This window comes from Rhinolophus hipposideros (assembly GCF_964194185.1).
Source record: "Rhinolophus hipposideros genome assembly, chromosome: 10".
NCBI lineage: Eukaryota > Metazoa > Chordata > Mammalia > Chiroptera > Rhinolophidae > Rhinolophus > Rhinolophus hipposideros.
This window is the reverse complement of record NC_138056.1, coordinates 2279024-2303956: the sequence shown is the minus strand read 5'-3', so window position 1 is coordinate 2303956 and position 24933 is coordinate 2279024. Positions and strand designations below refer to the sequence as shown.

Here is a 24933-nt window from a genome sequence, read left to right as displayed (position 1 = left end):
CGGCCTGGGTGAGGCCGAGCCCGGGGGCCGCATGTGTGTTCAGCCCGTTCTTACCTGACGCAGACGGCACTGCCCTGCCTGTCCCCTCCCTGCTCAGGGCATGGGCACCCAGCTCAAAGCTTGTTCCATTCTTGTTTCTCCAGGTGTGAGGTAAGCCTGGCACGAGCTTCCTGGCATTTCCCTTCACTTGCTAGGGGGCTGTGGCCAAGCTGGGGTTTCTTCTTTGGCAAACAGAACGGACACCCACACACAGCACAAGACTGGCCCCAGTGGAGGGTCGACGCCGGGGGAGCATGGTACCCCCGAGTCCCTCCTGTGGATCCCCAAAGCTTTGAGGCAGCGCCCCAGCATCTGATCCCACATTGCCTGGACATCCTTTCTCCGCCCCGGAAACCGAGCCCTTATGTATGGCTAGGCGCAAGCAGACATAAAAGCCACACGGCAGTTTGCACTTGGGAGTTTAATATAAAGAATTCTTACTCTACGAAGGTAGTCATGTCAAAAGGGAGTTTTCAAGAATACCGTAGGGTTGAAGGAGCGTACCCAAGATACACAAACACTCGAGGGGGGTCCCATCCCAAGGCTGGGGTCCAGATCTCGAGGGAGAAGGCCTGGGTGAGCCCCTGTAGGGTAGACAGGCTCTGTGGGTTGTGCAGTCACCGTGTGAGCAGGACACGCCCTTCCCAAGGCTGACGGGCGGGTGCTCAGAGGGAGTCGGGCGCTGGGAGCCACGTCAGGTCTGACACGCAGGCAGAGCCCTGGCTGTCCCCTCGCCTTACCCCTGGCAGCCACGACAACAAGGAAAACCAAAGCGAATCAATCGCTGGGCCAGGAGACGCCCCCCACCTCCCCCCCGCACTGTCCCCCAGCGCTCCCGACAAACCAACGGTGTGTGCCCTGGAAGGAGGAATGTAGACAGGGTGCAGCCACTGTCACAGAGCAGGTGACGAAAGGGGCTCTGGAGCTGATCCCAGCGCACCCTCCACATGCACCTTAGTCAGCACACGCGCAGTCCTGACCCGGGACTGGAGGTCGTCCCGCTCAGTGTCAGACACGAGTCTGTCCAGGCAGCGCGGTCCCCAGTACAGAAGAGAAACAGTCATCAGTGGGCTGTCAAAGGTGATGGGTCATCCTCACACACTCAGAACACTGAAGACTGCACACTCGTCATTTCTGCTGGTGACAAGGCAGCTGGTGTGGGCCGGACGAGGGGAAGGCAAGCACGCCCACGTTTCCGAGACGCCTGCCAAGTGCCAGGCTTTCCATTTTGCAGAGGAGGAAACTGAGGCTTCTGGAGGGTGGAGCTGGAATGTCTGCCCCGACAGACTGGCTCTGAATGCTCCTTATAGCACCCCGGGGGGGCTTCCCCCGGGGACCACCTTCTAGAAGATTCCGGGAAGCAGGCGGTAAGGCACGGCGGCAGTGTAGCGCCCCCAGTCGCTGCCGTACTTGCTGGCGCAGCGGTGCTCGTCCCGGAGGCAGCGGTGTGTCAGCAGGATGGTCATGTAGATGATGTAGAAGTAGGGCAGGAGGTGGCCCCCGCCGCAGGCCAGGCAGTATGCCAGGCTGCCCATCAGGTCGCCCGTGTAGTTGAGATGGCGGGCCATGCCCCAGAAGCCCGACACCAGCAGCTTGCTGTGGTGCTTCCGCCCATCAGCCGACGTGTACGCGCACTCGATGGCCTTGGGCTTCCTGCCCCAGATCAGGCAGCGGCCGCCCGTGCGCCGGAACAGGTCCTTCTGATGGTTGGCCATCCGGAAGACGTAGTAACCCGACAGGCCCAGCAGCAGGACGCCCGCGGCGTGGGGCATGGACAGTTGCACAGGGTAGTAGACCAGGTACAGGCCCTACAGGGCCAGAGGGCAGAGGTCAGGCACGGCCCGGTCCAGGGTTCGAGCCCTGGCTCTGCCCCCGACCAGCTGCCTATCTGTGTGGTGCTGCGGTTTCCTCTTCTTAAATAAAAGCACCGGCCTCAGAGTTGTTGTGGGGATCAAATGAGTCAATACACAGATTTGTGTACCTACTTCCCATCTGTCCACCTACCTACTTATCTACATGCACACACATATTATACAGAATATAACATGTAGAATATACATGACATAAAATATGTCACATAGGATAAAATACCAGTCCAGTAGATTTGGTGATGGTTAATTTTATGTGTCACAGGGGCTAGGCCACGGTCCCCAGATATTTGGTCAGACACTAGTTTCGTTGTTACGAAGGTGTTTTGGAGAGGTGACTAACATTTCCATCAGAAGACTTGGAGAAAAGCAGGTCGCCCACCATAATGTGGGCGGGCCTCGTCTAATCAGTTAAAGGCCTTAAGAGGGGAAAAGAAAAGACCGGCCTCCCGGGAACAAGAGTGAATTGCTCCAGCCTTCAGACCAGCTGCAGTACCAACTCTTCCCTGGACTTCCAGCCTGCCACCTGCCCTGAACAGCTTGGACTTGCTGGGACCACAGCCATAAACACACACACACACACCCAGTATATAATATATATATATAATCTATAACACATAAAATCTATTGTTACTGTTTTGCAGTAACAATACCTCAGAAATGGAGTTCACAGAATCAGGGAACCAGAGAGCCTGCCACCAGCCAGGTGGAGAAATGGGGGCACAGGACACCCCCAGAGGATCCTGCAGGGGCACTGGAGCCCAGGACGCCTTGCCCTTCGCCCATGCTCCCTGTGCTGTGACCCTGGCCTCGGGAAGCCACCCGGGGGTCGGGCAGCAAACATCACCTGTGTCAGCACCACCTGCAGGACTGCCTGTCAACACCGCGAGCCTGGCCGGTGCGTTTCCCGCACAGCCTAGGAAGTCTGCCTAAGGGCTCTCTCCGTCCTCGTACAACCTGTTCAGTTAGCCCGTGCTAACTAAACAGGTCCCTAGAACAAGTTCTCTCCTCGTCCCTGATGAAACCAGCAGGTGGCACGTGGCCAGGCCCTCCACGCAGCCACCTTATATGGGAGCCCAGCACGCCTGCAGATGAAAGCCGGGCTGCTCTCGTGGGAGCCAGGAGGGGTACGGGGAGCGGATGATGACGAGGCCTCTCTCGTCACAGCGCGCAGCTCAGGGCAGGAGCGAGGCAGCCGGCTCAGTGCTCCAGCCCTGGCCCCGGCCGGTGGCCCCACCGAGGTGCACACCTGGCTCCCAGGCCTCAGGTGAGCGCTCGGGCCTGCCTCAGCCTGCTTCGTGAGGCACGACACGGGGTCTTCTCCTCTGAGCCCCTGCCCGGTCCCCCTCGCACTCAGGACATGCCCTTTTCCATCACCTCCTGCCCACCCGCGGTTTAGCTGTTCCGTTCTCCAGCCTCCCGTCCGCCGTGCCGCCTGCCACCTCTCACACTCTGCGTCCCGGCTGTAATGAACTGCTTCGTGCCCGCTCTGCTATCCACACACCTCCCTGACGTGTGCTCTCACCCGGAAGACTCTACACCTGCCCCTCCACCTTTCTGGAATGTTCTAACCCCAGCCTCATTCTACTCTTAGCCCAGCTGCAGCTGCCCCTGGATGCTCTGGCCGACCCCGCAGCTTGGGGGCTCCCTCCCGCAGGGTCAGCACCCCCGCCCCACTCCGGGGAGCCTTTCCCACCAGCCGTGAGCTCTGAGAGGGCAGGGCCTACCCATCTGCTTCACTCTTGTATCCAGCACGGACCTGGTGCCGCGCAGACCCCTGGGAAGTACCCAAGGAGCAGACAAAGGTAAGAAACGCCCTCTCGTCCTTTAGGCATTGAGGTTTGTATACATAAGAACATAAACCTCCCCTCCATCCACCCAGTTCTCCCAAATCATTCCTTTTTATCCAGTTCACTGCGTATCATCCTCTCTAAGTGTAACTGTGTCCCCCAAATTCCTATGTGGGAGCCCTAACGCTCAGGACCTCAGGATGTGGCTGTGTTTGGAAATCGGGACTTTAAAGGGGTGATTAAGGTAAAACGAGGTCACTGGGGTGGGCCCTGATCCACTGTGACCGGGGTCGTTACAGTAAGAAGCGATCAGGACCCAGACACGCAAGAGGGACGACCGTGTGGGGACACGGGGAGGAGACGGCCGTCCACACGCCGAGGAGAGAGGCCTCAGAACCAGCCCTGCCGACACCTGGCTCTCGGACTCCAGCCTCCAGGACTCAGGACAGCGAGTGTCTGTGCTTTAAGCCGCCGTCCGTGGGGCTCTGCTAGGGCTGCCTGAACTGACTCATACACAAAGTCTCCCTGGAAACAGGGGAGCAGCCTCATTCTCCAGCTTCTGCACCCCTCCAGGACACAGCTGTGCAGGAGCAGAGCTCAGTATGTACTCAGCTGGGTCTGCTGGTAAGGCAACCCTGGCACCTGGGGACCAGACAGCCGAGTGCCCCACTCCTCACCTGTAGCGTGTAAAGGTACGGCAGCCAGACGCAGTCCCCCCAGCCCAAGTACCACCCAAAGTGGTCGTGGCAGATGTCAATGGTTTTCAGATACCAGGCTTCGTTCCAGAAGAAGTCCAGCACGTAGATGGCCTAGAAAACAGGAGCAGCCATGAGCACGGGGCAGCACTGGGGGTGGGGGCTTCTGGAAAACCACACTCTCACAGGCAGAGGTGGCACTAAGCTCCTTCGGTGACACACACCACGGGGCTGTTCCTGCACTTCCCACCTGGCCTGGGACACGGGGGGTGAGGGGTGGGCAGGGCGTCCTTGTCCTCAGAGAGTCTGTGGTCTGTGACAGCAAGGAGGGCCCACAAATGATGACGGAAAGAGGGGTACCCCGCAATGCCCGGGAGCTGACACCCAGGGCTGTGGAGTTCGCAGCAGAGCAAGATGGCCCAGGGTAGAAGGGCTCGGGACGGCCCACGGAGGAGGGGGCATCCACGCCTCAGCATACGCCCGTACGAAAGCCCTCTGCCATGGGCTGTGTCCCAGTGTGTGCCCTGCCAGCTGCCCCGGTGACCGGCAGGACGGGTGACTGCTGTGCCCTGGGGGGTGGAGGAGACTCATACCCATTTACCCAGATGGGACGAACGTGACAATCAATCGCGCTCATCATTCCCCACCTGGAGGGTCCCCTGAGACCCACAGGGATGGGAGGGGAAATGCCCCAAGGCCCTCAGCCATGACTATGGCCAGCACTGTGCATGCGGGCCTTTCCAGAGACGTCAGAGCCGTGACACCAGGACCACGGACGTGCTTCGCCCGTGAGCAGACGTCCCTTGGTCACGTCCCCTGGCCAGCGCACCTCTTGGCACGTACCAACAGGGTTCGCCCCTACATGCTCGTGGCCCATGCCCCACAGACATGTGGGAGGGGCCGACCCCCCTCTAAAAGCGGAGGCTTAAGGTCTTGCGAAAACCCCGTGGCTCTGGGGTTCCCCAGCATCCACCCTCCGGCCAGACAGTTACCTGCAGGACATTGACCAGGACCATGGAGTTGGTCACGTGGCCGTGGAGCTCCTGCTGCTTCGCGGCGAAGGACAGGTTGATAAGGGTCCAGGCGACGATCCCAGGGCGCCCGTTGAAGAAGAGCTTGAAGTCAAACCACTTCCCAATCCGTGGGTTAAACTCCACGCCCATCATGTAATTGTAGAAGAAATTGCCCGTGAATTTGCTTAAAAATGTAAAGAAAAGATCCGTTTAGTCAAGGAGTGCTTCACCCGCCGGCCTGGTCAGCGGGCTGGATACAGGCGCTCAGCCCGGCCTCAATGCCCACGGCACAGGTGACGGCGCACGGACAGCGTAAGCCGCAGAGAGCACGCCGCCGGAGGACGCGGCCGTCCTGCCCGCTCCCCACAAAAACGGCCACTGCCTCTGCCATTCGGCTCCCGCTCAGCACGGACGCCCTCAGAAAGCAGCGCTGGACCTGCTCGCTCCAGCCCCAGGAAGAAGGAGACGCTGCCCCCGTGCCTGGAGCCCGGGTTTCTCTCCACCCCCCTCCAGCCTGGGCGAGGGCAACACTGGCTCGACTAGACCAAGATTTATTCTGCAGCCACACGTGTGGTTTGCAGTGGGCTCACACGGCACGCACGTCTCCCATGGACAAGGGACATTATAAGTTAAGCCACAACAAGGAGTAATAAAAAGCACCAGGCTCGAGCCAGATGTCTGGCTCCAGGGATCATATCTTCCCTCGACTGACAAGTTTCTTAACCATTCTTCGCCCTGGTTACCTGACCCCACAGCCTCCTCCAGGGCTTCCCAGAGTTGGCCAGGGTAACCCCTGTGGAGACCTATACAGGGCTAACTTCCTGTATACACATACGGATTTCTGTGTTAATTAGAAAAACACAGCATGTCTGTTTCCCTCAAGACAAGCAGACAGAAGCAAAATATACCAAGTCTACAATAGGATAGATGATTAAAAAGCAGCGAAATTGAGTTCCATGAGCCATAGGAGGCCAGCCTCATCGTCTGATAATCACACAAGCTACAAAGCACCAGCATCCAGACATTTCCCAAGGGCCTAGATGCAAGAGTGAAAGGAAACACGCTGTTTTCATTTGGGCCCCAGACTAAAATGTAAGCACCCCAAGAACAAGAACCTTGTTCACACCCAAAGCCCCACATCTACACCTGTCTACAGGAGGAACCCAAGCAATGTGTGTTGATAACTGGATGGAAGGAGAGAAGGAGAGAGGGAGGGAGAGTAGATAGATGGACAATGAATGGATTTTTGGATGTTTGGATAGATGAATGGATGATGAATGGATGGATGGATGGATGGATGACAGACGGATGGATGAGTGGATGGATGGATGGAAGGTGGATAGACGGATAGATGGATGGATGATGGATGGATGGGTAGATAGATGGATGGATGGATGGATGACAGACGGATGGATGGGTAGATGGGTGGATGGATCGATGGATGGATGATGGATGGATGGGTAGATGGATGGATGGATGGATGACAGATGGACGGATGAGTGGATGGATGATGGATGGATGGGTAGATGGATGGATGGGTGGATGGATGGATGGATGGATGGATGACAGATGGACGGATGAGTGGATGGATAATGGATGGATGGGTAGATGGATGGATGGGTGGATGGATGGATGGATGGACGACAGATGAATGGATGAGTGGATGGATGATGGTTGGATGATGGATGGAAGGATGGATGGATGGATGATGGATGGATGATGGACTGATGGGTGGATGGATGGATGGATGACAACACAACCCGAGGCTTTCATGAGCATGGAATCACCAGTTGGCTGTCCCTGGGAAGCTGCTATATTAAAGCCGCTGAAATAACCAGACTCCTCACTAAGACTGTTTTGGCCACACTCATGTGCCAGAGAAAGAGGCAATGGGCTGCCTTTGCCATCCCGGCCAGAAGTTGCCTGTCCCATCTCCATGCTCCCATGACAGCCCTACATAGGATGACTCTGCCACCAAAGACCGACTTGGCCATCTTCCACTGCATTCTTCCGAGGGCAGAAGCCACCCAGACATTTAGAAAGGATACTTCTCTGAGTCAAACAAGTTCCATTAAGCTCCTCTGTCAAGGGCTGTCATCCTCGAGCTCTCCCAGCTCCTACCCCCAAGGTCACTGAAAAGGCAAGGGGTGGACGTGCTCCCAGACATGCTCCCACTTTAGAGCAGCTACTGCAGGGCGTACCAGTCTCTGGCGCTGGTGGGGAAGCAGTAGCCCTTGACCATCGCGAAGGTGGAGACAGCGTAGCCCAGGATGTTAGCGCACCACAACAGCGGGATCCAGTTGTCGAAGATGATGGTGGGCGAGAACCAGGACAGGAAGTGGGCGTTTGCGAACCAGAGCGCATGCGTGATGAGCCACGCTTGCAGGCCGTTGATTTCATACTTGTTGACGACCCCTGCAGAGGGAAGATTAAAAATGAAAGCGTGTTTCCGACCGTAACCACTTTTGGGAGTCACTTGCTTTCAGGGCCTCAGCCGCTCAGGTCCTTGTCTGGGCTCCCCCAGGGCTCCAGCCCAGAAAGCAGGTCAGCGTCTTCTACAATTCTGGGCACCAGGTCGAAATGCCAGGTGTGCACCTCACACTGCTAATCTAGGACTGACTGCTCCTCGCAGCTGAGCCTGGGAAAAGGAAAAGGGCACAGACGATTCCTTTGGTTGTGATTCTCCGGACCTGGCCGTGAAACCAGAGTTAACAATAAAAGTGGGGACGTACTGATCAGTCCAGAGAGCTGCGGGTAACTAAATGTTTTACCACTAGATGTAACTATGTTTCAATCGCTTTGGTTGTCGTGTAGCCTACAGTCAGAGCTCAAGTATGTCCTTCAGGTCCTGGAGGCCAGCCCGTAAAGCAAGTTCCAGAAAAACGTATTTAAAAGGACACTTTGCTCAAGATAACAGAAAACTGTAGCTAGTTGAGCATAAAGCAATCGCAAGGTCACAAGATGTTTCCTTTCTGTCTCTTGCTTTAAAGATAACGCCGCTGGCATACGATCATGACGTTTTGCAGAATCTTGGTTCCTCACCTGTTAGTTAGATCGCCAGACCAATTATGAGGGTTCCAAACACAATGACACCAGGAACTAAATTAATCGGACGAGGAAAACCACTAATGCACAAAAACTAACGAAACAGCTTCATCCATGACCCTCAAAATCCAATTAAAAGCCATCAGAAAGTTTGGGTTTGAAGCGATAGCATCCCGTTCTCTGTGCTTGGCGCCCTGCAGATAAACGGCCCTGATTTCTCCACCGCAAACCTCGGGTTCACATGCACCACGCAGGTGGACCCTCACTCAGTTCGGTAACAACCAAGGGTTGAGTAACCTTAGTTTGGGGCTGGGCTGCAGCAGGAGTGGAGCAAGGAGGCCCTGGGGGGCTTGTCGGGGAGCCCTGGCCCCCAATGGGCCCCAGACCCAGCGCTCTCTGCAGGCAAGGATGGGGCGGGCTTCCACCTGCCGGGGTCTGGGGTTCTCGGACACTATGGGGAACGAATGGACCAGGCAGCCCCAGAACCAAAGTCGATCCCGACGCCACTGGTGGACACGTGGTGTTTCTGCGGGGACAGGCTCCATTAGCACAGTTACAGCAACCGGCCACGGGGCCAGGGGCCATTCCAGTCCCTCTGCATCGAAGAATATGATCAACCTCACATCTGGGACAGTCCCGGGCTGCCCTCAGTTGTCACGAGGCCAGGTTCTGGGAAAGCCCCCCAGCACAGCTCATTTTGTGGCGAGCCGGCTTCTGGACATAAGCGCAGGGGAGGGCAGGGCCCAAGGGATGAAGGACAGGGCACAGCTGGCCACAGGAGCAACAAGGGATGGCAGCAGGCTGGCCCCGGGAGGTTACCTGCTGGAGTCACGGCGCCCTCCTGAACGCCGCCCACGTAGCCTGGCAGAAACTTATGGCAGAAGTCAGGAAGTGCCACGTACAAAAGCACCTGAAAGAGAGATTTTCAGCTCAATTACCCGAGGCCTGGAGGGCCTCGCTGTGATGACACAGCCTTGCTCTCATTAGCTGAAGTGACAGATGTGAAGGCACCGTACAAAGGCCAGAAATCCTGATCACGCCCAGTTGCTTTTTCCAGAAGAGTCTGTACTGTGGGTAGGAGCTGTGGCTGCAGGCTGACTGCGGGCTTCGAAGGGATGCCCGGATAGGAAATCGGCAGTCTGAGCACCAGAGCCCTCTCCCTGTGGGCTCCCCTCAGGAAAACCCACGAGTCCTTCCCCCTCACTTTGTTGGGGCCATTTTTTAAAAGTGAGATACAATTCACATATTCCCAAGAACCCCTTAAAAGGGATCCTTTTAAGGAGCACAATTCAGTAGTATCCAGCCCAGTCACAAGGCTGTACAACCATCACTACTATCCAGTTCCAGAACATTCTATCACCCCAAAAGGGAACCACGTACCCGTTAGCTAGTCACTCCCCTTTCCCCTCCCTCCAGCTCCTGACAACCACACATTTGCTTTCCGTTCCTGTGGATTTGCCTGTCCTAAACTTTTCAGATAAATGGAATCCTACTGGACTCATTCGTCCTTTTGTAACTGGTTTCTCTCGCTCAGTATGACCTCAAGGTCCCCCCATGTGGTGTCAGAACCCCATTCCTTTTCATGCCTGGAGGTCATTCTACCGCATGGACACCGCACACTTGCTGGTCGGGTCCCATCGGTGGACACTTGGGTGGTTTCCACTTTTAGGCCACGGTGACTCTGGCTCCTCCTGGTCGCTTATTAGCCAAAGGGACCGAGAGACCTGACATGAGAGCGCTGGGGGCCCTGGGGTGAAACAGCTAATACGGCCGGAGCCGTCCTCCATGGCAAAGCCCCAGGGGTGCCTTCTCCCAGCTGTTTTCCTGGAAACATCCAGGTTCAGATAATAAACAACAAGGTCACTGTGCAAACAGCCCTTTTCTAGCCAGTGGGGTCGCAACCGAGCTGAGGACATCCTGGGCCAGGCCCGATCCCCGGCTGGAACACAGGCCCTGGCTTTGCAACCGAGTGTCCCTCGGGGGTGGGTGTTCCTTCTCACAGGCCGCCGTGGGGTAAGGTCCCTGCTATGGACGGAGCTCCCTGGGCCGGCCGTGCCCTCCTGCACGGGTCTGGCTCCCCACTGCTCAGCCTGACGCTGTGGGGCCGGACACCCCCTGAGCTGTGGGAGGCACGGCAGACACCATGCTGCCACCAGCTGCATCCTGACCTCCATCTAAACAGGCCAAGTCCTCCTGGCTCCAGGTGCTGTCCTGCAGGGTCCCGGGAACGAGAATGCCAACCCGAGCCAGGACTCCATTTCCCAGGCAAACGGCCAGGACCATCGTGGCAGGAGGGGACACCCCACACCCACTGTGCCCTGACCATGGTGGCCGGGAAGGCTGACCTGGAACGTGACCCACAAGGTGTAGAGCTGGGCCGCTTTCTTCGTCACAGACGGCGTCTTGGCCCAGATGTCTGCGAGTCGAGCATGCCCAGTGGCGAGGTCCAGCACCGGGGCCGTCAGCGAGCAGTTGTACTGGTCACAGGCCATGATGAAGAAGTAGACGATGAAGGGTGCAAACAGCAGCAGGAAGATGACGCTCGCCAAGGAAAACCAGTCCACCTCCCTGGAAGAGGCGGCAGACGGTCCCACCGGCCCCTGTGCCTCTGACCTCGCACACACAATGCTGAGCTTGTGCGTACGGGTCCCTTGTCAAGCCAGCCCACACCTCGAGACAGAAGGTGCCAGCTCTCGGGGCACAGGCCTCCCTGTTGCCAGGGGAACCACTTACCACGCACACTCTACTGAGGTCAATCAGGAGGTTGATTGAGCCGTGGGCTCACAGAACACCCGGGCCCACAACAGGCCACAAGCAGGCCTTCCTTGGCCCCCAGGCCTGAGGCTTCCCGCTGCAGGCTGTGGGGGACGCGCGTCCCCGGGCCAGTGCCCACTGCTCGATGGTCCGGGAGAACCACGACGGCAACGTACAGAGCTAGGGCACTGGCGCGCCTCTCAGCTCATTCTCAGCGCCTTCTTGTTTTAATTCTTTACTTTCTAAAGTGGGAAGCTACCTACCTTTCATCAGTATTGACAACAAAAAACAATTTAAGGTCCATACAATCCTGAAGGCTGTCACCCCCTCACTAAAGCCCCCTCTTTACCCCCCATCACTTCCTAGCTGGGAACATGAATGAGATCTTACCAGGCACGGCCCCACTGTCCTTGAGTCACGGCCCCGCCATTGGCCACGCTGCCCGGACTCTTGGTTTTGGGGGCATTGGGTTGGTATTTTGCAGCCATCGGGCCCTGAGGGAAGGAGAGACACCCTGTCAGACTGTCCCAGGAAAAACAAACACCAAATGTCCCTGCCACATCCACTGCGCTCAGGGGCCCTGCTGGCCTGGCCACCATCCCTCACCTTCTCTCGACCTCGTCCCGGACAGCAGATTCCAGGCAGGAGAGAGACCACCGCACCAAGACTCTCTTCTGGCACCTGCGACAACCTCCCACCTGGCCTTCCTGCTTCTGCTCTTGCTCGTCTCAATCCATCCTCCAAATGGCGGCAGAACGTGCTTCTTGCTGCCCATTCAGGTCTCATGTAAGCTACCCCTTCCTCACCCCGACGGTGTATGTTTCCATTACTATTTGTCCTTTTTATTAGTAGCTACGGTTTCTATGCACTCTTTTTCTGAATGCTCTAACAGCTGTCACACGCATCGACCAGTTTTCTACGCATTCTAACACAACCAAATGCATCCTTCCCACTCTCCCTCTCCCATCGCTGATTCTTGTGCCAAGGTTCAGGCCGACCAGCCAATCGACACTGCTTATAGCCCAGGTGTGCTGCCAAGCTGTCCTGCCTGCTACTTTACTTTCTTGGTAACTCTTCTCGCCGTGTATAATTCTTGTATTTATTTCAATGCATGTCCATCTGTCTGTGCCCTTAGAATATAAGCTCCCGAGGGCAGGAGTCATGTGTCCTAGTCATCATTCTACTGCCAGGGCCCAGAAGTGTCTGGTACAGAAGCGTAGTCGACAAATGAGCACTCTACGAAAGAAACGGAGGAACCACACTTGTGTGAGTACCTGCACGGCTCTAAATGGTTATAATATGGGGGAGCAGTGACATGCCCCACTCCCAGAACAAGTTCATAATTGTGAAGTTTCAAAATATCACGGATGAAAAGAAAATGATCTTAAAAGCTTTCAGAGAAAACCCAGGATTAAGAATCATGCTCACAGCCGGTTGGATTGTGGAAGACCATGATGGAAAACTTTGAAAATTCTAAGGGAAACTTAGAACTCTATTCCCGGGTTAGCTGTTGCTCAGAGGAGACCCAAGAGCCAAGAGAGCTGGTAATGCCCAGTGGAGGCACAAGGGGAAGACCCAGGACGACACTTGTGAAGTAGAAGGGACAGGTCACACGGGGACAAAAATGACTATGGCGGGAGGGGATGGAAATGATACATTTTGTGGCGAGGAAGAAAAAGGATTGATACGTGTGACAGCTCTCTTAGAGCATTCAGAAAAAAATACTGTGATGCATAGAGGCAAATGGAAAAAGTGAGGCCCTAACTCCAGGAAAAATAAAGTCATGCAAGGGAGAAACCCCATAATGAGCACATTACTTGGCTTACCAGTAAGTATTAGTAGCTTTGCCGTAACAATAGAATCTCCACTGACCACGGGATGTGCACAGTGAATGTGTAAAGCTGAGAGTGGTAAAAGCTAGTTATTTAGAAATAAGCAGGTAGAAACAACAACACAAAAGTAGCTGAAGGAATAAAAATATTTGCTTCTGGGAAGCAAACTACAGGAGGAGGTAAGGGAGAGAAAATTATATATACATGTATATGTATACACACATATACATACATACCCTTCGATACTGATTGTTTTAACATGCACATGCGTGACTTTAATACGAATGTACATTCATTTAGAAAAGTTCAACGATGAAAGACATTTGCATTTGCAGTGTGGGACCCGCAGCACACCATTTAATTTAACCGACAGAGGTTAGTTGGTGGCGTGTCTACAATGCGAGGAGAATAAAGACTTCTGTACGGGAAGGGACCATCCACGTCTTCAGCGCCACACACAGAACACAGAGCCGGCTGCGTCGCATTACGCTGCTTCTACTTGTAGAACTGAAGTGGACAGAAGACAACCGCCCGAGAAGCGTCTGCACTCCAGCAACAACGATCTCAGGAGCAGAGCCTCCTGGACACGTCGCCTGGCTTTCTTCAGCCCCCGCCTGACGCTCTGAAGCCACTTGCTGGGCAGTGGCAGCCACACACTTCAGGTCCGATCTCTCTGTACAGCCCCATCTGCCATCCCCCAATCAGAGCTGACCCATTCAGCACCCCACCCGCTCCGATCCCGTTTCCACACCACGCTGGGTCCACCTCGAGCACCGACACAGACGTCTGCCATCGAGGAAGGGTAAGCAGAGGGACTGGCACTCTCTGTGTCCCAAGGGACGGGTAAGCCTGGTGGAGACAACGTCTAGCACCAATATCATCGCGGATTATCTCCATGCTGGGAGATTGCAGAAGGCCAGGAAATGGACAGCCTCGGAGTGAAGTGTGGGAAAGCCAAACAGAGAACAGAGAACACTGCTAAAAGGAAAAAGTGTACTTTCAAGGGATTAAAACGACACCAAATACATATTCTGAGCTCATTATAGCACTCATTCACCCAGGCGTTGCAAGCACTGAATTTTGTAATATACGTGTAACGTTCTCAGCGATGATGGCTGGAATTAGGGGAGAGGGAGGCATTTTGGGTGAATTCTATTTTTTTTCCCTAAGCTCCCACATAGGACTGACACCGAGAGAGGAGTTCCCAGCTGCCTTGACTTTTCCAAAGCGGAAAGGTTTCCCATGAACCACAGTGCCTGCTTCCAACCTCTCGTCAAGGGGTCTGAGAGCAGCATGGAGGTGCCCCTTCTTGAACTGGTCGCTTTAAAATCTCAGACGCTTACGATCCAAAGGCGTGTTTGGTCCTTCTCAGCCCGCTGAGCAAAGGCCTGCAGGGGGACACCAAGCTGGGGAGGACACTCAGGGAGCAGGCATTTCAGGATGGAAGGCAGGGAAGAACCCAAATGATATTTACGCACAGCCCACTGTGGAAAAACAAGGGGAAGTTACACGCTGGGCACTCAGGGTTCAAAAGCAGAGGAAGCCCCGTAGAGGGGGCGTCGCCATAGGCAACCTGACCACACAGCCCCTTTGCCCGGCACACACAAGGTCTGGCACGCGGTAAGCGCTTAGTAACAACGGGTGGACTGGGCAGAGGTCTTCATGGACGGGCCGCCTTGGCCTCGAGCAATACCAGTCAGAGGCCTGAGCAGCAGCCACGAACCGCGCAGCGTGTTCTTTACAGACTCGCTGAGACTTTTCTAGGGGCTTGTTCAAGGCCTCCAGAGCGCGCTCACTCCTATCAGCACCTTCTAGGAGCCACGGGGAGGCTGAGAACACGAGCGGCAGCGACAGTCTAGACTCGGGGCCTGGCTCTCTGTACACTCAGAGCCCAGTGACGTTCCCGAGTGTTGGAACGACAGCCTCCGCACACGTGGCTCTGCGGCTGTCGCTGCAGCTGGACAAAGGAGGTGCAGGGTCCCACAGCGAGAGAAGGAGACGGGCCAGGGACACGGGTGGGCTGTGTGGCACCCTGACCAGCTCCCTGCATTGGCTTTTGAGTCCCACAGGCAGAAACAAAAGGGATATGACCCCTGAGGGCCTGGGGACAAGGTAGTGAGAGTGGCCGAGGGTAAAGTTTTGATTGTAGGGCCAATGCCTGACGTTAAGCTTTTGGTAGCTGAGGCATCGTTTCAAAGACATCCATCGAGACACAGCTACCAGCAAAAGCGGCAGACGGAAACCAGGGTCACCTAGATTACGGACACTTGGTGACCCTGCGTCTCCCTCTGGTGCCCTAATGACCACTCCTATACGTTAGATTAGCTGAGAGGGAACCCGTGACACCCCAGACACCCCACTGCTGACCGTGACAAAGGCAGAGACCCAGGTCTCTGTCTCTCTCCCACGTGACCTCACTATGTGCCTGGGCATGCCGTGTGCCCTCCGGGAGCCCTCAGTAATAAATCTTGTCCTCAAAGTTCCTTTATGGTGTGTCCTGCGCTCATAAGAACCATGAGAGCTGGCCCGGCCCCAGCACTGCCCTGTGGGCGAGAGCCCCAGGGCCCCCATCACTACCAACAGGCTGGGACCAACACAACTGGTGCCTTCACCCCCGTGGCTGCATCTGGCACCCTGAGGGCTTGGTAACGGGGGGGGGGGGGGGGGGGGGTTATTAGGACCACGCAGGGAGGGCTGGGGGAAGGCCCGGGAGGCTCAATGTCACCATCAAGGCCGCCAGCTCCTACTGTTTATACTTGTTAGGCCTCAGTTTCCTCATCTGCACAGGAAATGAGATCACGGTGCCAAGTGCTTGCAACCCCCCACCCCCACCCCCAGAGTTTACCTACGGGAGAGTCAACTGTCACCAGCATAGCGGTCGGCACCACGCAGGCCTCAGGAAGGCGCAGGTGGGCTCACACAGGGCAGCAGCGTGCGGTTCTGGTGGGCAGAGGTGGTTACAAAACCAACCAGCCCTGAGGTCTGAGAGGGGACGCGCCCACAGCACCCAAACCCAGAGTGTCTGGTTACCAATCCCCCTCAACTTAGTGGCTGAAATAAGTCTTTTTCTCTCTCTCACTGTTTCTGTGGGTCAGGAATTTGGGGAGACCCTGGCTCGGTAGCTGTGGCATGGGGGTGTAGCTGTGGCATGCTGGAGCGCCAGCTCTTTGTGTGGTCTCCCCGTGGGCTGCCGGGCTTCCTGTCAGCATGACGGCCTCAGGGCAGTCAGGGCAGGAACCAGCAGGGTTCCAGCAAACAAGGCAGAAGGTGCACCACCTTTTCTGACCAGGCCTGGAAAGGCACGTGCCATCCACCACTCCCAGCACACTCTGCTGGTTAGAGTCACAAGCCCCCGCCCTTTAAGGAGTGGCAGGACATTAGAAGAACACGAGATACCGCTGGGGCCATCACTGGATGATACAACCCATCACAGATAACGACCAGTTTATAGAGCGCCTACCAAGATCCAGCCACCCGTGAGCTCACTGAATTCCCACACTGGCCCTGGAGAGTAGGCGTTATCAAGTCCATTTTACAGATGAAGAGGTTGAGGCCAGGAAGGTGGAATGAGTTGTGTTCCGCTCACACAGACCTCCCGGGATGGAGCTGGGCCCACGGGAACCCCACCCTCCATGACACACTTGGGAGGCCGTGCAGTAAAATTCAGACTAACGGGGATGATGGTGACGCTAACAGTTCTGAGTGCTGCCCCAGGCACTACTGTAATATACACCCAGAACCACATTTTACTGGCACATTACCAAACAGCAAGGGGCCTGTTTCAGCAATGTGTTCATCAAAGCAGGGTAGAGACTTGGAAATACAGACATGCCCCGAAATGGACCTCAGATGAACATGAATGATAAAATTCAGAATCAGTGAGGGGGTGGGCATCTCTCTCCTGGTGCGAAGACCATTCTGGAAACCAGGCCGACTGGCATCTCCCGTGGGAATTTGTCCGGGGGCCGTATACAGCTGGCTGAGTCAACACGCAGATGTCAGAACTTACACTGTAGTTTCCCACATATATTTGCAAAATACTGGGACAACTAAATAACCATCGATAAAACCAGGTCAATAACGACACACCCATACAATGGAACACTCAGCCTTTTTTTTTTTTAAATGAGCTCAGCATGGAAAAATGTTCCCTGACATGTCACAGCATGAGGACAAGTTACAAGATAGTCTATCGTTAGAAAGACTATTGAAAAAGCTAAGCACCAAAACCTTTAACTGAAAATACCTCCCTCTTTCCCCCGCCCCTTTTCCTAATAATTCTGGTAGAAATGTGCTTGTATAATAAAATAATTTGACACCAACAGCTTTTTAACAGCTCTGGGAGTCATAAGATCCTGGGATCTTATGACTTAATTCTGGGAATATCTGCAGCTCTAAGGGGTCAGGGAGAAGATCGTTGGGGTGATTCTTGGGTTTCCCTGCAGCTTTTCTATGTCTGCGCACCCCCTGGTGCCCTCTGCAGGCTGTGTGGTCACTCCCACATGCAATTCGCAAGCCTTACTTGCCTAATGCAGGGGCTGCTCCCAAGGTGTGTGGCTCCTTTGAGCTCTCGGTAGAGCTAGAGAGCTCTGGCCCGGCTGACCTTGACTGGCTTGGGGTCCAAGCTTGGGGCAGTTTCGGAGGCCTCCAGACATTGGTATGTACAGCAGGGGGAAGGAAATGCCCAGGGACGCTGACCTCTCCTTCTAAAGGGTAAACTGCAGCGTTGAAGCAGCTGCAGGGGTCTGCTTTGTGAAAGCTGTGCCATCTACGCTCACTGTAACACAAGTTTAAAAGTCCCTCGCCTTTCTCCTGCACTCCGTCCCCAGGGTCAGTCACTTTTGTGTGTGTTCTTCCAGATCGTTTCATGAGTTGTTACACAATACACACCCACACTCCCTCCTTGTTTTCCAAGAGCGGCTTCGTATCCAGATCCGTTGGCAAGCTTGCTTCTTCACTTTGTCCTACCTGGGTGTGCAGCTTCCTTTGATAGAGGTCTACCACAGAAACCTACCACTTTTTGGGGGGGCTGTAAGTTACGTAAGAGGATTGTGTGAGAAGCAGTCCAAGATTTAATTGGGCTTGGACGTTTCTGAGTTTTGCCTGCAAACCGTCCTGGTCTGTCAGGACCTATCGTGCAGGTGGAAGGCCTCCACCCCCTAGGACTGCCCCGCTCTTGGGGACCTTCAAACACCTGGCCTCTCCAGCCCCTAAGCCTCTCAGCTCCCTCACCCCAGCCATCCGTATATTGGACAGAATAAACAGGACACTTCAAAAGTCTATTGAAAGGGGATTTGCCAGATCATGCCCAGAAACCGCGGGGGATGTTCTGCTCCACCGAGTTCCCTGGGTCCTTTTCACCCCACTGTGAAGCCCCTAGATGTCACGTCTTAAATCTGGGCACTCAGCGTGGCATGCTGTGGGCCTGGCTCCTGCTTCTTCACCTAAGTAGCTGTAAAAAGAGCTCAGATGGGCACAAAGAGGGTGTCCCGCCCTAAGCCTAGGGAGCTGGGGTGTCCGGTGCGTCTGAGGGCAGACTACCAGCTCCTTCTCGGCTCTGGGAAGAAAGTCAGTGGAGAAGCACAGCCTTTTAGGCAGAAGAAACCAGGCAGGCAGCGTGCAATTGGTGCTCTCCAGTCCCGTCAAACCAGCAGTGTGGGGGTTTGCAGGGTGCGAAGGCCCCCCCTCCCACACCCCTAAAGGCATTGCAGATACAGCTGTTCCCCCAAACAAAGCAGGGTCGCCAGGGTTGCAGGTACGTGACTCCGCAGGCCACTTCACGTCCGGAGCCTCAGTCTGTAAAATGGGGCGATGGCTACACCGTAGGTTGTGCTGAGAATTCAGGCTGCAGCACGAAGCGTAAAGCCTGACACAGGACACGCCCAGTAAATGGCAGTTCTCGCACACCGCTTTCACTAAAAACGTCCTTCACCTCTAGCTTTCCCCTCTCCTTTCTTTACCTTTCGTCAGAAACCTCCCCAGAGCAACTCCTATCCTTAAAAACCGTCGCGATAAAGTTATAACATATCCAGGAAAGAGGCAGTGCCGCAGTCCGTTAGGAGCTGGAAAGTGGGACTGGCTGGGAACGGCGGGAGGACCCGCGGGGCCGCTCGTGGGCCCAATTCCCCCGTGGCCAGCCGCGCCCCGCCCCACCCCTCCCCCACCCCTCCCCCTCCCCCTCCCCCTCCCCCACCCCTCCCCCTCCCCTCCCCCTCCCCCACCCCTCCCCCACCTGCCCCGCCAAGCAACGCGTTTCTGGTAAAGCCGTTGGGCGTCTCCACCACCTGCTCCCCGCCGCTCCGCGCAGACTGCTGCTCAGTTATTTCCTCAAACAGAACAGTGCATCCGCTCGCACGGGCACCGGGGAAGGGAGCGGGCCATCCCCGCCCAGGCAGCCCTCACCCGGCTCCGCCCGCGCACGGCTGCCCGCGCTGAGCTCCCGAACACCTGCGGGACGGAGCATCCCCGGAGGGCCGCCTCGGGAGGGCCAACGGCGGCCCTACGCCCCCGCCTCTCCTCACCGGAACACACGCGACCCCTCCTCACCTGAGCGCGGCTCCCCGGCCCGAGCGCAAGCGCACCGCAGACCTGCGCACGCGCCCCCACCTGCGGGCCCGACTACCTTGAGCTCCGCCACCTGCAGACGCCGCTCGTTCACCTCCCGGACCAGCTCCGCAGCCGCCGGGACCCGCGTAGAGTAGCCCAGGCGGAGCCCCGCCCCCACGCTAACGTGTTGCGGCGGACGACCAATCCGAGGCGGGTCCTGCGCGGCCGGCGTCCCTGCGCCCGGCGATTGGCCGCAGCGCTTCGCCCCACCCCCTGAGCTGACTCCAGGCCACCGCACGCGCCACTCCGCTGCAGCGGGGCGCGAGATTGACGGCCGAGGGCCCGCCCAGAGGGTGGCCTGTTCGGCGGGGGCGGGGAACGAGGCGTGCCGTACGGCCACGTGATCACGAGGAGGCTCCGCCACCTGTCAACAGGAGGGCTGTAAAATCCCTGCTCCTAGGGCTCCCGTGGGTTGCGGTGGGGGGGGGGGGGGGGCGCCGCAATAATCAACAAACAAGTAGGTATGTTGGGCGTCAGATGGCGGTGTTGAGAAGGTTAAAGCAAGGTAAGAGATTGCGTGTGTGGGTAGCAGGTTTTATTTAGGGGTGCCAGGCAGGGCTCTGTGCTGGGAGGCCATCACAGGTCAGTTCCCCAGGAAGTCACCTGGACGTGGAGTGTAGGGTGGGGTCACACTTGTGCAGAGAGGGGGGAGGGCGCGGCAGGGTTGGACAGAGGAGAAGCTGAGTCGCAGTGCGAGCCCCTCGGCTTTGGCCAACCGCGTGCGGAAGCTCAGAGCTGTTCCGCGGGCACGTGGGCACCTACACTCCTGCCTGCATCACTCATTGCACACGGGCCACCTTGCAAGGACGTGACCTTGGGCCGGGCAGCCCCTGGGGGGTGGGCAGCTGAAGGTGTGTGTAGACCCCACTCCCTAAGCTGAGGCATCAGGGTTACTGGCACAGGGATCTGGTTGGCACATTTCTGTGTCCCTCACAGAGACATTTAGTTTTTCCTGCAGTTTTTTTATTGTGAAAAATGTCAAACATACAAACCAGTTGAATATACAGTAAAATGACGTCCATAAACCTAGATTAAGCAGCTGTCAACTTTCCTCTCCCTCAGTCTGTGTGTGTATGTGTATACTCCCCCATTTTCGCCCCCTGAAACCATTAATTAGCGACAGGTGATGCCTCCCGCTTAAATAGTTCAGTCTCCATCTCACAAAAACAAGGACATTCTCCTACCTTACTAGATTAAAATGACCATACTCTGGAAATCTCACAACAATCCAATGCTGTTATCTAATATACTGTCCATATTCAATGGTCCCAGTAATGTCCTCTATAGCTCTTTTTCAAAACCCAGGATCCAGTTGAGAAACCACACAGTGCATTTAGTTGTCATGGCTCCCTAGGCTTCCTTAACCTAGAGCGCTGAGCCGGCCTTGAGATCCCGTTCTATTGTATCTTTCTGGTCTTCCAGACATGACAGCTTTCAGAGCCAAGGCTGGATTTCTGCACTGTATCTCTTGATTAGGGTTGGGCTATTTTCCTAACCCTTGCATTTAGGTTGTGCAACTTGGGGCAGGACAATATGCTGCGTAGATGATGCAACGTCTTCCTGCATCATATCAGGGGGCAACACGGTGTCACTCTGTCCCATTGTCGATGGTAAGTGTGGCTGTGTGTTTCAGGTGGTTTCTGCCAGAAGTCTTCAGTTTTCCTCTGGTGATTAATAAGTAATCTGTGCCGTGATACCTTGAGACCGAGTTAAACACACCTTGTTCCCAAACAACCTTTCGCGTTGAATGATGACTCTTGCCTGGATCACTGTCTTCTTGGTGCAAAAGGGTGATTTTCTAATTGTATCATTCCTTCAAAATCTGTACGTTGACCTTCTTCTGTAAAGAATTTCCCTCTCCTTTTTTAACTTGGGTTTTTGACAGTGTGGACTAATAGATTTTTTTGTTCATGGACTTATGATCCTGTGCTGTCATTGACTTCTTTTTTAAAAAGTCATCTTTTGGATAGAAGTCATCAAATTGTCCCATATTTGGCCAGTGGAAGCCCCTTCAAACTGACTCCTTTTTTCAAATAACATGCCCTCCCCCCCAGCATTCTTAGAGCACTTCCTTATTTTCTGCTACAACTAGATTTTGGAGGATTCTCCCCCTCCTGGCCCCAGGCCTAGCGTCATCTATTGTTGACAGGAGATATTTGAGCAGAGATCTGGAAGAACTGAGGGGTTTCTGGGAATGGACATTTCCCCCCCCAGTGTTGACAGAAGGATTAAATGAATTATCAGATAAACATTCTTGTGCTTTTCTGGGGCTCCCAAATTGTTTGTCATGAAGAAGCATTACTTTATAAACAGGAAAAAAAGCTATGTAAAATGTGAAACCATGTATATGTACGACAGAGGCACATGGCCAATCAGGAGAAAAGGATGGACTATTCATTGATGGTAAACCGGTTCTCATATGGAAAAATGTTGGGTTCCTACCCTAAGAGGACTAAAGAGTGAACTAGGAAAAGAACAACTGAAAAACTGCAGGGAGTGAATAGGTACAAACACTTCAGAGAAGGAGTTCGGCGATGTTTAGTCAAGTTGCACGCGTGCTCGTCACTACTCCGGCAAGCTGCGGGTACGGACGCGTGGACCGGGAGAAACGGCGACGACAGGGATAGAGAGCCTCCAGGTGCCTGTAAATAGCAGCCGTGCGTGTGTGGAAGCCCCTGTGCGTTGGCACGCTGCTATCTTCACTGACCATCCGTTAACGAACGGAGAAAGTGTGCTTTATTCCTACAAAGGAGAAGCATCATAAAAAGAATGTGTCTGATGTTACAGGGGAAAATACCAAGTTGCAGAAGCACATTAAGGTGCAGCGTGGGGGGAAACGTGGAATAAAATAGAGGGTGGGGACAGCCTGTCCTTACATCTGCACTCCAGGACCTGGCGACTATCCAACGTGCCTGCGTTAGCCCTGGGGCCGCGCGGGGAGCCGGCAGGAGTGGGGCCCCCCCCCCGGCGTGGATCGGCGTCTGGGGAACCCCCGTCGCTCCGCTGGCGGGGCGGGGCGGGGCGGGGCGGGGCGGGGCGACCCGTGGGCGGGGGCGGAGGCGGGGCGATACGCGGGAGGGGCGGGGGGGCGGGGGCTGTGGGGGCGGGGCGTATACGCGGGAGGGGGCGGGAGCGGGACAATACGCAGGAGGGGCGGGGCGGGGCGGGGCGGGGCGGGGCGACCCGTGGGCGGGGGCGGAGGCGGGGCGATACGCGGGAGGGGCGGGGGGGCGGGGGCTGTGGGGGCGGGGCGTATACGCGCGGGAGAGGGAGGGAGCGGGACGATACGCAGGAGGGGCGGGGCGGGGGCGGGGCGATCCGTGGGCGGGGCGGGCGGTCAGTGGGCGGGGCCTGACGCCAGGCTCGGCCGTCCAGTCCCCGCCAGGCCGGGCCCTGCGGGGCGTGACCACCCGGGAGGGCCTGCGCCAGCGCAGTCGCTCTCTGTTGAACCCAAGGACCCACGGTTCGGCGGCCTCCTGTCCAGGCGATTGTGGCCAGGATGGGCCGGAAGGTGACCGTAGCCACCTGCGCGCTCAACCAGTGGGCCCTGGACTTTGAGGGCAATTTGCAGAGGATTTTAAAGAGTGAGTCTGGGGCAGCGCGGGGGTCAGAGGGAGGAGCAAAGGTCCCCTCGGGCCGGCCTGGCTTGCTCTTGACGCACACACGGCTTTGCCCTGGAGAAACTCGCAGTCGTGGGCGTGGGGAACAGATAAGATAATGCCTGATAACCACGCTCGTGTAAGTGCCCGGGTCCTCCTCTTGCGTGGTGGAAGCGGAGGCTCACACCGCCTGGGGACACGTGGTGTGCAGCATGGTAAGAAAAACCTGGCTGTGAAGGTGGACATGGGAGGGCTGGGGGTACCAGCCCTCAAATACCTCTGGGGTCACCTGTGTCCTATCTAGAGCTGAGCCGCCCATCCTCGGAGGTGTTTATGGGGAGGGGGCCAACCCCTGGCGAGGGTGCTGTGAAGTGTGCTAAGAGGGTGGTCTCTGGTGCCCCCGACCTCCCTGGGGGGTGACTTTGGGAGAAGCGGCCCAGAGAGTGAAGTGGAATAAGCTTCGAGACCAGCGTGCGTTGGGCTCCCCAGAGTCATCACTGGCACTGGCTCACCTTTGACTGAAAGTTTGCAGTTCCTACCGACACATAAAGGGGGGGCTGCCCTGCCAGCCCTGCGGGTGTTCGGTTGTCTTGCATTCAGCCACTTACTGCGCGAAGCTTGCCAGGAGCAGTAAAAACAGAATGATTCAAGTGAGGACATCTTATCGGCTAGGTGCCTTGGACCTTCATCCTTTTTATTAATACATATATATTTTTTATATTGACCTGCTTTCACCTCATCAGAGCTCTGAGCAGAGCTGGTAGGGGTGAAGAAGGCGTTGTCCGGTGGCCAGAGCTGTCTGCACTCAGCTAGCCTCTTCCCGCCAGGCTGCACTTGGGAGCTGCTGCCCAAACCCGGGGGTTGACGGGGCCTGCCGCTCACTGGTGCCTCCAGATGCTGCCTCCCCTGCTTGTTAATCAACTACCAGGGTGTGACCTCCTCCTCTCCTCGGTGGCGCTCAGGGCGGGCCCTGGCCATTTGTTATTTCCTGCAGGTGTATGCGTGATCTGGGACATGCCTTGCTTGGCTGCATGGGGCAGCGAGGTCCTGGAATGCTTCTGTTTGTTGTTTGGTTTTTTAAATCATACCTACTGCTGCAGGATGTTTTATCTGCCTGAACAAGTCATAGGTGCTGAAATTGCCTTTCTCTCTCCGTACATGTAGGCATTGAAATTGCCAAACAGAAGGGAGCAAGATACAGGCTTGGACCAGAACTGGAAATATGGTGAGAGCAGAACTCGCAAAGACCCCAAAGTGGGTAGGTGGAGGTGTGTGTCAGCTCCCCTCAGCTGAAAGGGTGAGGAAGGAAGGGCCGACCCAGGGAGGAGACCGTGAGAAGCCCGCGAGGGGGCGTGTTCGGCGCCCCTGTGCAGGAGCACGCCCGGCAAGGCTGGGGTGTCCTGGCATCTCCTGTCAGGTGACTAGAGGAGCTGAGTTTTCCAGGCCGGGCTGCTTCTGTTGAACTGTCGTCCATCCCAGGTCATTGTTTTCATATTTGGCCATAAACAGCTTTCAGTGGGTGGTATCAGCACTTTTCTGTAAGCAAGCGGCTTGATCAGCTCTGCTCTGGCTTCTTGCAGTAATCAAGAGTGCTAATTCCTTGATTCTTCTCTTGTTCCTTGTTCAAAAACAGTTAGTTGCCACACTAAGTCTCTTACAACCTATGGTTTTTTTCTGACTGTGGATGCCGAC

At 55.9% G+C, this 24933-nt stretch overlaps 2 protein-coding genes across 9 annotated transcripts in view; one reads left to right on the top strand and one right to left on the bottom strand.

The window, feature by feature from the left end:
* Positions 1-441: 441 nt before the first annotated feature.
* DHCR7 (7-dehydrocholesterol reductase) lies at positions 442-19768 on the bottom strand. 3 transcript variants are annotated; one of them, XM_081064110.1, is made up of 8 exons: positions 19583-19768; positions 11595-11698; positions 10796-11018; positions 9270-9360; positions 7607-7820; positions 5385-5589; positions 4375-4506; positions 442-1847 (listed from the first exon to the last, which is right to left on the bottom strand). In XM_081064110.1, the coding sequence occupies exons 2-8, from the start codon at positions 11690-11692 to the stop codon at positions 1383-1385; spliced, it is 1428 nt and encodes a 475-aa protein (XP_080920236.1). In that variant the 5' UTR covers positions 11693-11698; positions 19583-19768; the 3' UTR covers positions 442-1382. The 3 variants fall into 3 exon arrangements, with proteins under 3 accessions (XP_080920236.1, XP_080920237.1, XP_080920235.1); XM_081064111.1 differs by having other exon boundaries at positions 19659-19708; XM_081064109.1 differs by lacking the exon at positions 19583-19768 and adding an exon at positions 11811-13690.
* Positions 19769-20126: 358 nt separating this feature from the next.
* NADSYN1 (NAD synthetase 1) overlaps positions 20127-24933 on the top strand; it is a 32534-nt gene continuing 27727 nt past the window's right edge. The window contains exons 1-2 of one of the 6 annotated variants that reach the window (XM_081064105.1): positions 20127-20147; positions 24406-24466. Coding sequence is in view for 2 of the 6 variants with exons in the window: in XM_081064103.1 (XP_080920229.1) it covers positions 23360-23456; positions 24406-24466 (158 nt within the window). In the remaining 4 variants the exon portion in view is untranslated. Of the gene's footprint in view, positions 20148-23044; positions 23227-23251; positions 23457-24405; positions 24500-24933 lie in introns of those variants that run through there. The other 5 variants (XM_081064104.1, XM_081064108.1, XM_081064106.1 and 2 more) reach the window with 5 other exon arrangements.